At 35.5% G+C, this 12,263-nt stretch overlaps 1 protein-coding gene across 1 annotated transcript; it reads left to right on the top strand.

Annotated features, from left to right (window-relative positions):
* The first annotated feature begins 5,617 nt into the window (after window positions 1–5,617).
* Window positions 5,618–9,499, top strand: LOC130739332 (BTB/POZ domain-containing protein At4g08455). Its single transcript, XM_057591606.1, has 2 exons — window positions 5,618–5,997; window positions 8,807–9,499. The coding sequence occupies exons 1-2, from the start codon at window positions 5,749–5,751 to the stop codon at window positions 9,269–9,271; spliced, it is 714 nt and encodes a 237-aa protein (XP_057447589.1). The 5' UTR covers window positions 5,618–5,748; the 3' UTR covers window positions 9,272–9,499.
* Window positions 9,500–12,263: the final 2,764 nt, after the last annotated feature.

The raw sequence follows: 12,263 nt of genomic DNA, 5'->3' as shown, positions 1-12,263 counted from the left end.
AAGCCATTACTAACACTGGGAGGACCCCAAAGCTCTGTAAACAATTTATGCTCTCTGCAACTCAGTCCCAGTTGTGGCCTTTCAAAACTCAGAGCATTGGCTGCAGTTAATAGCAAGTCCCGGTTGCGGCCATTCAAAATTGGTTGCCACCTCAATGTTAGGATCGGAATGGTCTTCTATTCCAAAATTTAATTTAACATGCACTACGCCAGGAAACAGGACACATGAAAAGCACTTTTTAGTTAAATCATTTTATAAAAAAAACGAAAAGCAAATATATAAATTGCAAACATGAAAAGCAGTCTTGATCCACATAAATAAATAAAGAACCATGTCTTAAATTTAGCTCATATGAATAAAAACGAAAGGAAACAGGACACATGAAAAGCAAATTTAGATGATGAGCTTATAAACAGTATTGGGCAGCAGACAGAAACGAACTCATATATTGAGATCAAGAGAGCACGAAAGGATATCACTCAACATTTAGACAACATTGAGATCAAGAGAGGCAAAGAATTATATGAGAATAGTATCCACGTGAATGATAAAAATCGTACACATGCTTTCAGAATCCAATAATGGATATAGTAGATTTATGCAATAGATCACAGGATTTGTGAATGCAAGGCTTATAAATAAATCTGTAGCATTAATTTTTTATTCAAAGATGATGACGAGAATTTTACGAATATCTCACCATAATCTCATTCTCCACCATAATCTCATTCTCCACCATGAAATCATCAGAGAAACAGTCAAAAAGTTTCTTCCAAAATACAGAAAAAATGAGAAAGACTTACTGGCAAGAAAGATTCAAGTTGGACAACCCCATGGGGAAGCACATGAATAACAGCTACTGTCTGCAAGCAAAAGTACAAAAATGTGATTAAAAATCAGCAATAAATGTTTCATAGCAAATCGTGAAGCATAATGAAAATCACAAACCTGCATTCCAGCTGAAAATTGGTGATGCAACACTGTACATACCTAAAAAGAACACACCAATAAAGAGAAATTAAAATGAAGTTCATCTACTTCAAGCATTGAACCATCCAAAGAATATTTATTCATGTGTCTTCACCCAACAGCTTAAAGATTTTGGAATAATTGGTTCATGACAATATTAATTAGCATTCATTGTGACCACAACAGTCATTACATTATAACAATTTTAATATAAAATAGGTATTATAAATGGAGGCAAGATTTTACAATTATTTCTTTGCCTTACTACCAAAGGTCAAAAAGAAACCATGACACTCATCACAAACAGTTCATGCATTCTTCACAAGAACAGATTATAGAACTCCATATAACACTTGAAGCAAACGATCAACTACATACATCTAGTGGATTTGTTAAAAAGAATCCACTGATGATTTCCTAAAAATGCTGCCCGTCCAACGGTCCAAGTTTCCTGGATAACATAACTAAGTGAGATGAGAATGACAAAGAAAGCGCTGGAAATTAGGACCTGATGAATGAGGAAAAAGAGAAGAAAAGAAAGAACCAACCCTTCACCAGTGATATTGACTGAATTATTCTCCACCGTTTTATTAATCAATGAACAGACTCTATCCTCCTCCTGATTCCGGAAACTAGCATCCTTCCCCATCTCGGTAGGGAAAATTAGAAGTCAGAACAATATGTTGAGGGAAAGGAGATGATGAAGGTTCAGAGTGGCAATCTTCCCAGATTAACAGCCTGCCAACTGCCAAGTCTAACATACTCAGTTAGCTCAAACAAATATTAAACAGACAACAATCAGGGCATAAAGTCAAAAGCATCATATTTCAAAGACAATTTGCCTGCTTAGAGTACACAGTGTGAAAGCAAATAGATTCATATATTCAAACAACAAAAACCAAGAAGGTTTACATGAAATTAAGGACAAGTCAATAAAGTAAAGCCTGAATTTTTTTTCATTTATTATTTTTCAAGTTCTGGATGTAAAACATATATATATTAGAATGAAGCTCAAAATCTGTAAACATTGATTTTAGTTTCCTTCTCCTGATTGCTTTGGAGAATTAACTAAAATATTAGATTCAGGGAGCTTATTAACATGGTAATTACAATTAAGGGTGCAGTTCAATTCAGCTCAAAAGTTAAACTGATTTTTGAGCCGAGTCACAAATGATTAGCATTACATAGATATAAATCAGCAGATTACCGGTGATGATTGCTCCAGCAGCGATAGATACAGTGGAAGACCGAAGCTCGTGAACCCTAAGTTATTCTGGTGATAGCGCAGTCACGGAAGAAAGTGATGGCGCTGCAAATGCTCATGCTGGTGCTCGGGGTCTCCAGCACCGCTCGAACTCGGAGTCGCCGCCGCAGGAGGAGGAGCGGCGCGAGGCATCGTCCGATTCGCGAACCCGCAACAGATCCCACCCTCTGAATCTCGAAAGGAATCGCAGAGATAGAATCAAGGTTTTGAGGCCCCTTCCCTGAAACACGAGGGAAGAACACGAATTCACGATACCAGGGGGAAATGGAAAACAAAAATGAGAATCGGCTTTTTGTTATTTTTTCGAATTAGCGACGATTAGCGCTTTCTACTTGAAAGCGTTGTAAATGTAGGTCCTGTTTGGGACACAACCCATGATCCTAAGCGTTTATAAGAGAAGTGTTTAATCATAAGTTATTTAAAAAATGTATTGAAAATAAGCTACTATTTTTTATAAACGGTTTGCATAAGCTCTTATTAATCGTAATATATATTAAATCGCTCTTCTGAAAAGTGCTTTAAAATATTTATGTACTTTTTAAAACTATTAAGTGCTTTCAAATATGCCCTATAATATGTATTTTCTGCCTAGTGTTAATATTTTTTTGAAGGTATGTGGAATTTAATTATAATTTTTTTTAAGCAATATATATAATAACATTGAAAAGTAATTCTTCTCAACTATGGAAAAGAGCAACCACCAACAGTAACCAGTAGTGTCAATGGATACTTGACCACCTTCAAACCTGCAGTAACAACCTCAGATCTGAGCAGATATCAAATGGTCCGACGTGCGAGAAAGCCTGAGACAATGATGGAAAGGCTCGCCGGTGACGACGAACACAACCTCAAGGAAATGAATCAGAGAGCCCCACTAAGAAGCCCTGGTAGAAACGCCCTCCACCTAGCCTAACTACGAATGCTGGAGGATCAAAAGGAGAGGCCAGAAGCTACAAAAATTGTAGTCGCAGGATCTCGAAATCAAGACAAATGAAGAAGAGAAATTTGGTGGAAATGGAAAAGGAAGAACGAAAGGGGATTGTTGTCGTGCATTAATGTATACCCCATCCAGGTTAAATCCCACATGGGAAAAACTACACCATTTTAACAAATACTTTTTAAGTAAATCAATTTACTTTATTTTGACAAATATTTTATTTTTTTTCTTTATTAAAAAAAATGTCAATCAATTCCCTATAAACAACAATAGCTTTTCATGTAATAAGTACACAACTAAAGAGTAAAAAATCGGGAATAGTACATGCAATCATGATAGAGATGTATCTCATTAACAATATCATATTTATTTTGTTGTCGTGCAGAATCTTAGAAGCTTGATGTTTCAATTTATTTTATAGGCAACTTGATGTTACATGATCATGATCTTTGTTAACACACTTGAAAAGATACTTCATTGATCTTGGTGGATTAACCCATTCAACAATAATGTGTGCATTGTACTTCAATAATAAATACTTATTCTATGATACCACTAAACATTTATTGCTATTATTCATTGAAAATACTTCATGTTCATAATTCCTAGCATTTCTCTTACATTCTATTGTAAAAATATTCCATGAGCTATTGAGCTTGTTCTAAAAAAATTGATTGCTCATTCATCGAGTTTAAACAAGTCAAAGGAGTTAGTTAAAAAACTTATAAATAAGTTATAATTAATACACATTGTGGACAGTTTAGGACGCCAGGCGTCACAACTTGTGAGAAAAGAAGTGAAACTTTGCGAGCGTAAATAAATACACACTTCCTCTTCATGCTTCATATTTGATGTCTAGGGAGCCACGTCCTAAAGTTGGTGCCCCAACCTTGCTGGGTCTTTAGATTATAGGCCGAATGTGGGGGAGATATGGGAGTCTATGGGCTAACACTGAAGACTACCAAGAGAACCTGATGTCACATTTTTACCAAAAACCTTAAAGCATTGAGTACCTCACCCATTCTTAACTAATGTGACAGCTGAATTCTCAACATTTTCCCCCTCAAGTGTGAGTTACCACTAAATTATCATGCTCCCCCTCCGCGAAAGCTATCCACACTTGCACTATTGTTCGTTTCACCATGTCAACGAGACACGCCGCCTAGCCACATTGCTAGAAAGATTGTCGACACAAGAAGTCGTAACCATGACTACACCAGCCATCATCGACTCTGATACCACTTGTTGGGGAGATAAGGGAGCCCATTGACCAACACCGAAGACCACCAAAATAACCTGACGCCAAATCTTTAACCAAAAACTTAAGGCATTGAAATTTATGGGTCATACCTCTTTTAAAGTCTTCATCTCGCGCATTCTTAACCAATGTGAGACTTCAGGTCACACTTGAATTCTCAATATTCTTGTTGGGGGGTAATACAAACGAATTGCACTTGCAGATCTCAAATCCAGTTCCTCCACTTATCGGCATCCATCTTGGAAGTATTTCCATTCAACGGTTTATGTAATCCTGATTGTATCAGCACATCCTTTACTTGTGTTTTCCACAAGTCAAAGTTGATTCTTCCATCAAACTTCTCTATGTTAAACTTCATAGAACTTGAATAAGACGTAGCAATTGTATGCATATTGTAAACCGTGCACCAGATAGGTTTCCAGGAAAAGGAGGTAGGTCACAATAGACACGCTTAAATACCAAGCAATTCATAATCAGAACCTTTCTAAATAGCACTTCCACAATAACACTCTTCTTCAACACCTTCAAAATATTATACTTCTTTTCTAGTGTGGAGGATTAGAGACTACTATAACCATAGAGCACACTCAAAATGTGATATCCATCAAATCGTAGGCTCTTGGAACCACTGTTGGGGAGACAAGGGGAGCCCATTGGCCAACACCAAAGACCACCAAGAGGACTCAACGAGCTTAGATAAAGACACACTTCATATGCATCTTCATGCTTCAGACTTGACTGGCTAGGGCTCTACATCCTAAAGCTAGTGCCCCAGCCTTGCATGGTCTTCAGATAATGGGGCGAGTTCCCTTAAGATCTGGGTAACATGTAGTATTTGAGCCAGACTTGATGACGGATGAGCCTATTAGACAATTGTAAGGCCCATGATGTAATAACGTAGGATTAGGATTTAACTCCAATATAAAAGGCTAGACTCTCCATTCAATAAGACATGTTCTCTCTTTTTCTCACAAGCGAAAGTGTTTGAAATCTCTAATTCATTACGATAACAAATTGTAACATAAAAAGTTTTACATAAACAACTCATTAAAACTATTTTATTTTCTTTGTTACAAAAGTATTTTTAGTTTAGATAAAATTGTGGATTTTTTTTATGTATAAAATGAAGACCTTTTTTTCTTTCCTTTTTCAAAAAATAGGGCTTTATATAAAGCTCAGTTCCCGTTAGACAGTGTCACAAAACACAAGAAAAAGACAGCCTGAAGCAAAATGCCTCCGCGGCGTGTCCCGATGATGTAAGCGCCGCCGGTGTTGCTGAGTGGCAGCGATTCCGACTCCGACGACCACCACTTCCATTTCATGGCGCGGTGCGTTTCCTGCAATGATGAGTACGACCCAAACGACGACGCCGGAACCTGCAAGGAGTGCTACGAGGAGGCCAACGAGACGGAGCAGGAGATGAAGGAGCAGATCGAAGAATTGAAGGCGAAATCCTCCTTCCTCGCACTCGCTTCCCCCATCGGCGCTCCTTCCTCCACCACCGATGTCATCCTTGTTGCTTCCGCTGACGCTGCCTCTCGCCCTGTTCCCGCTCACAAGGCTGTTCTGGTTAGTATACACCCCATTCATCTTTTCTCTCTGTGTTTGTTTCCCTTTGTTTTTCAATATAGATGAAGAATTTACATGTGGGGGGCATTGTTTGTTGTGTAAGTAAATTGTGTAATTTAGCGTGTTATGAGCAAATCGGATCATGAAATTGATAATTTTATCGCATAAATTTAGGAAATTTAGATTTTTTGTTCCATGAGGACTAAACCCTAGTTCACATGGCTTTTTTTGTATTTTTGTAGTGTAAGGACTGATATGGAAAATTATTTTATGTTCTTGGCCCAAAATATTGTTTTCTCTGATCTCATTTTTCATGAATTGAAATGATGAGTTACTCTTACTGTTAGCTGGAGCTCCTAGGTTTTTGAGCTTGAGTAGTTTGCTAACAATAACATCATCAATGTTGTTAGTGATGGACTATGGCGTAGAGCCAAAAACCCGCCACATTTGACAAATAATGATGGTGGATTATGGCGGGATATCAGCCAAGGTGGAGAGGCAAAAACCCGCGATGAGCCGCCATTTGATAACACTGAATATCATGCTGGTGAAAGTTATTAGTTTAAATGTTTGCTTTTAGGAAATTAGTTATGCGGCGGATTGATGTTATTTTACTTCAATAGAACCCCAAAATTAGTTCACAACAGCCTATATTTGAATAGTAGTTATGAAACTGGATTGTCCGGTTGGACCGGAAGCCAAATCCTTGGCTGTTCTGGTCAAAGGTATGGATCGGATATGCAGTGAAACCGGACCGAGTTTCGTCCGAGAATCCAGACCAGTAGATTACCCGCTGCACTAACTGGGGAAAAATCCCAAATGCGGCCGAATGAGGTTTCGAACCCTGTGACATGTGCAGCACTAGGTTGTAAACACTATGACCCCACATCTGTTTAATACATATATTACTTATGTTAATATATAGTGCGTATTCGGAAACCGGTTAGGTTTTTGTGTTTAGGGCTTTGGGGAAGAGGTGATTCTGGAAGAATCTATTAGGATTTAGGAGCAGCTTTTATGAAGTGAGCTGTGATTCTTGGAGGATGAAAAGTGAATTTAAACATGCTGATAGTTGTTTGTAAAGTAAATTAACAACGAATTTGAAAAAATACCTAGAAGGTGTCAAACACAGGTTCTTTGCTATATAAAGCACAGCTTTAACCACCAGGATACGCATGTTGAACAATGCAATCTAGCCCTATTTATTATATATACTTATATATCATTAATAATAGTTGGTTCAACTAGTGACTCATTGACTAAGTACTTTGAGCGAGTTGATAACCGTTCTGAGTTATATTATATTGATTTCAATAGTGTTCTTAAAGTTTATTCTTCAGCTCAAGGACCAATTTGAAGTTGGTGGTAAATGTTAAGAACTAATTTGGGATATTACTCCTTCTCTTCTGTAGTATAATAATGCTTATAGATAATTTGCACCAAGATAAAGGTATATTTGGGAGAAAGGAATATGGGTGAGGTATTTGGAAAAACATACGTCACTCCTCAATTTTCCACCTCCCTGTTCTCCCTTCTACCAAGTTTGCCACTGAAAAAGATTAATTCAGAACTATATTCTCTTCTCTCAGGAATAAATGATTATAATGTGCTGACGCCTGACAATAAAGATCAATCCATAAGTATGCTCCTGAATGCTTTATTAGGAATCTATTTTATTCTGTTTGATAACTTGGATCATACAAGTGTTTGTTTAGTTTGGCTAACCACATTCTGTTTTTATTAGTGAAAACAGAAATATAAAAAGGAATTGTTTTCACAAACTAAATAGGCCCTTAGGTTTTAAGACTATTAGGTGGAGCATACACTTCCTTTATGTTTTTCCAATTTTCTTTGAGAAATCCTTGACAAGGGCCTATGAGCATAGTACTCAAAATCAGGGCAATGACCTTAGTCGGAGAGGGGGAAATTAATCTTAAATTGCGTAATCCTTAGATTTAGTAAATTTGCTATTTATTTATTTATGTGCATATAAATTTATATATATATATAATAACAATAATTAAAATTTATTTAAATAACTAAAAACAAAAATAAAATTATACTCAGAACTTTTATAAAAAATAGGCCAACTAGGTGCTATAAAACTCTCGCTATGTGCGAGGTCCAGAAAGATAGAACTGAAGATCTGTGACTGAGAGGACGGAACTGAGAAAAGGGGGCAAGATAAAAAAACTCAGAAATGGTCGTCGTGGCCGCCGTCGCAGCCATTACCGTTGCAGTCGCAGCCGCCGCTGTCGCAGGTGCTCGTTGTCGTGGATCGCTGCTGGACAAGGTGAGATGGTCCCGATCTTAGGGTTTTTTAGTTTTTATCTGAATGAGTTTCTCACAAAACAGGTCAAACCCAGGAAGATCTGGATCCTCCAAAAACCCTGATTAAGCTCAGATTATTGCTGAAAGTGATATTGGGTGTGATTTTAATCGCTCAGGGGGTCACTGATTGCATAATCGTTTCGTATGATTATGCGATTAAAGTCCTGATTTTGACTACCATGCCTAATTGCCTATGAGTTTACTCTTGTGCTGTAACCAGATCAGACTCCACATTCTTGTGATCAATAATACATGAAGTCTTTCTTGGACTTAATCCCTGCATGTAAATCAGTAATCAAAGTTTAACATGGTACTCTCTATTTTGCTGTCTGCTGTTGTTAGGATCATAGGATGTATAATGGACAAATAAGGTTGAATCCATGATGCAATTTACTATATTAGTGTACTCTATCATGTTATTATGATTTCTACTTTATTTGGCTGTTCATAACTAATAATATCTTATGACATTGAATAGGTTAGCCGCTCTCCAGTTTTTAGAGCCATGCTTGAAAATGACATGGAAGAAAGCCGGAGTGGCACCATCAGGATTACTGATATATCATATGATACTCTTTGTTCTTTTGTTAACTATTTATACACTGCTGAAGCAATAGCATCATCCCTTGATAGCCAAATGGCCTGTAACCTATTAGCTTTGGCAGAAAAGTATCAGGTGAATCATCTTAAAACATTCTGTGAGAAGTACTTGATCAGCAAACTGAATTGGGAGAAAGCTCTTGCATTATATTCCTTTGCAAACCAACATAATGCAAACCAATTGCAAGATGCAGCCTTGGAATTTATTATCAATGACAACATGGCAGGCCTCGCTGCACATGAAGATTATCAGGATCTGGTGGACAGTAATCCTCGTCTTGTTGTGGAAATATATGAAGCATATCTTACCAAACAGGTTAATACAGCTGTCCTTAATTTATAGGAACATAGCGTATGAAAGTAATATAGTCAACTTGTGGTTAAACTGGGGTGATACTTCAGTTTCGCTTATATTCTTGATTGGTGATTATTCTGTGGTAGTATTTTAAGTGTACATTATCATACACTGCTACTGCAGTTAAAGTGTACATTATCATACACTGCTACTGCAGTTAAACTTGCAAGTGCACCCGCTACCTCATCCAATTAAGTTGCACCCTGCAATTATTAATTTTAATTGCACTGGTTACCGAGGAAGATCCGTTATTGTTCCTCCTTTATGTTACTGCTGTTGAAAGGAGGCCACCTATAGTGCTTGTTTTGCAGACTTCCATATCAGCAGAAGATTTATGCTTTGTTTGGTTTAAGGAGAGAAGAGAGAATGAGAGGAGAGAAGAGAGAATATGAGTAGATAGAAAGAGGTGATTAAGGGAGTAGATTTTGTAGGTTGATTGGTATAATAAAAATAGGAGAGAAGAGAAATAATGATGTAGATACTCTCTTCTCTTGTCTGGTTGGGTAAAAAGGGGAAAGAGAGAAGATTACTTTTGTATAAAAATACATTTTTACACTATATTAAAATGATAGATTAAGGTTTATTGAGGGCACTAGTGTAAATTTTTAAAAATAACCACACTCTCCCACCTTTCTTCTAAAAAATGGAGACCAGAAAAAGGTGGTGTTAGACACTTTGCCTCTTCTCTCTGCGCTACAGGGCTTGCTATCAAACAAGACTAGATGACCTCTCTTCTCCCTAACTCTCTGACAACTCTCTCGATTCAAAGTCCCTTAAAACAGAGTGTTATGGAAAAGGAAAAAGCTAAGGAAACAAGATATACGTATAGTTGATGTTGCTAGTGAAATGTGGGAAAATAGGAATACGAGTGGATTTACAATTCTGGATATCATAAATCACAAGTTCACTAGCTATCTCACCTAACTACGGTTTCAAGATTATTAGTTATGGGTATGTCAAAAAAAAAAAGATTAGTAGTTATGGGTGTGTTTTGTTATTTGAGTCCATCTAATAGCATAAAAGTGTTTGGATAAGTTTATGAAAATAGTTTATGACATATACAAGTTAGTTTTTTATGAGCTAATTTTGACTAGTTTTTGTGATTATCTTATGAGTAGGTGATTATACTTACATATATGGTCTGAATAGGGTCTGTTTGATTGCAGTTTACAAAAACTGTACTTAAAACTATTTTTAGAATATGTTTTTCAAGAATAAAGTGTTCAAATTAGATATTTTCCAATATTTAAAAAATTGTAATCAAAACTTGAAACAGAAAACATCTTTTATCTTTATCTGTTCTGGTATTTTAATTTTAAAAACTGAAATTGAGAACTGGTTGTTTTGAAAACAGTTTTCCCAAACAAACAAGTTTTTAGAGTTATGATAATACACACCTCTACCCATTTTCCATTTTTATTTTCTATCTATTTCTCTCTTCTTTATCAATCAAATCATCTATCACATCTTTATTTTATCTCTCCTTTCTTCCTATCTCTCCCTTCTTCCACCTCTCTACACATAAAAAATGAGGTGTGAAACTATAATTACTCAAGTTTTTAAATTTTTCAGTTTAAAAAAAATTGTGTTATCAAACCGATCCATAAACTCGTTTGACCTTGTTTTTATAAGCCTCACAAATAAGCTTTTGAAAAAATTTCTTATGTGATTAGTGTTTGTTAACATCAACACTTAATTTAAATGTGTATAGCTCAAGTGGTAGGACTTGGGGGACATATGGGTTGGGTAGGGGAGGTTCAGGGATAGATTCCTGACAGGTACAATTTATCTTTCCGATGTAAAAAAAAATGTGTACACAAACGCATTGAAAGCATGTTTTGAAACCAATGGTGAATATTTTTTAGTCATAGGTTGAGAATTTGAGAAGGTAGTTAAGGTGTCGTCTAAGATAAACCAGCAGGTGGGTGGTGTACCTGTGAGTTGAACCTTGTAAAACCTTAATTTTAGTTCAAGAGTACTTTAGTAATTATATATTTTATTAAGTAATTATAAATTATTTGTCTTGGCTTGACATAAATTTATTTATTTATATATTTAATTTTAGAGGTTTTTGGTTTATTGGTGAAACAAATATTTTTTATCTGAATTGCTGTGATGTAATGCACACATATTTCCCTTAGGGAAAACTATTTGTTTGGGTTATTACTCTATGAATATACTATATGAATATACTATTTGAATATACTTTAATAAAATGAAAATAATTATGGTTAGAGTTATTTTAATTATTTTGGAGAAAAAAATTATTATTTGAATTATTTTAGGTTTTATTGATTAAAAATAGGGTTTTTCCTTGTTTTATAGAGAGAAAATAGAATAGAATTGTTTTTAGTTAAAATAAATTAAAAATATGAAAATCTGTTTGAAAATATTGATTCAGAGGTGATGTGGATTTTGGAATTATAATTTTTAGTATTTATTATTATGTATCAGTGTTAAATTCAACTTCTGAATAGATAAGGTTTAAAATTAAGAGATAATGGAGGAAATTAGAAGAAAGAGAAATTTTGATTTTTATTTAGAGATAATTATTTTAGATATTATCTTAAAGATAGTTATATTTATTTTGAATAATTATCACTAGATAATTATTATTTTAATTGTTGATCATGTTTTTAATTTTCACATGTGCTAAAATAAAAATGGTGAGTGGGGGCTGAATATTTTTGTGGGTTTTTTTTTCAATACCTCGGAAAACTTATTTTCATGGTCTTTAGGTGTTAGTGTGGGAGATTTTCTTTTAAAAATTGATTTATTTTTTGTTAAGGGGGCGTTTGGTAGGAGCCTCGTTTGGTAGCCCCCTAAGGTTTCACTTAATTTAAGTGTCAAGGAAAAATTTAAATTGTCCCCTAATTCTTAAGAGAGTGGCGTGATCAGCTTAGGGCTTTGAGGGTAGAATTTTCATTCTTTTTCTCTCTTGACAGATGGTTGAATTAATTCTGAAATTTTGTATTTTAAT

This window comes from Lotus japonicus, chromosome 1, assembly GCF_012489685.1.
Source record: "Lotus japonicus ecotype B-129 chromosome 1, LjGifu_v1.2".
Taxonomy (NCBI): domain Eukaryota; kingdom Viridiplantae; phylum Streptophyta; class Magnoliopsida; order Fabales; family Fabaceae; genus Lotus; species Lotus japonicus.
This window is presented reverse-complemented; position numbering and strand designations above follow the sequence as displayed.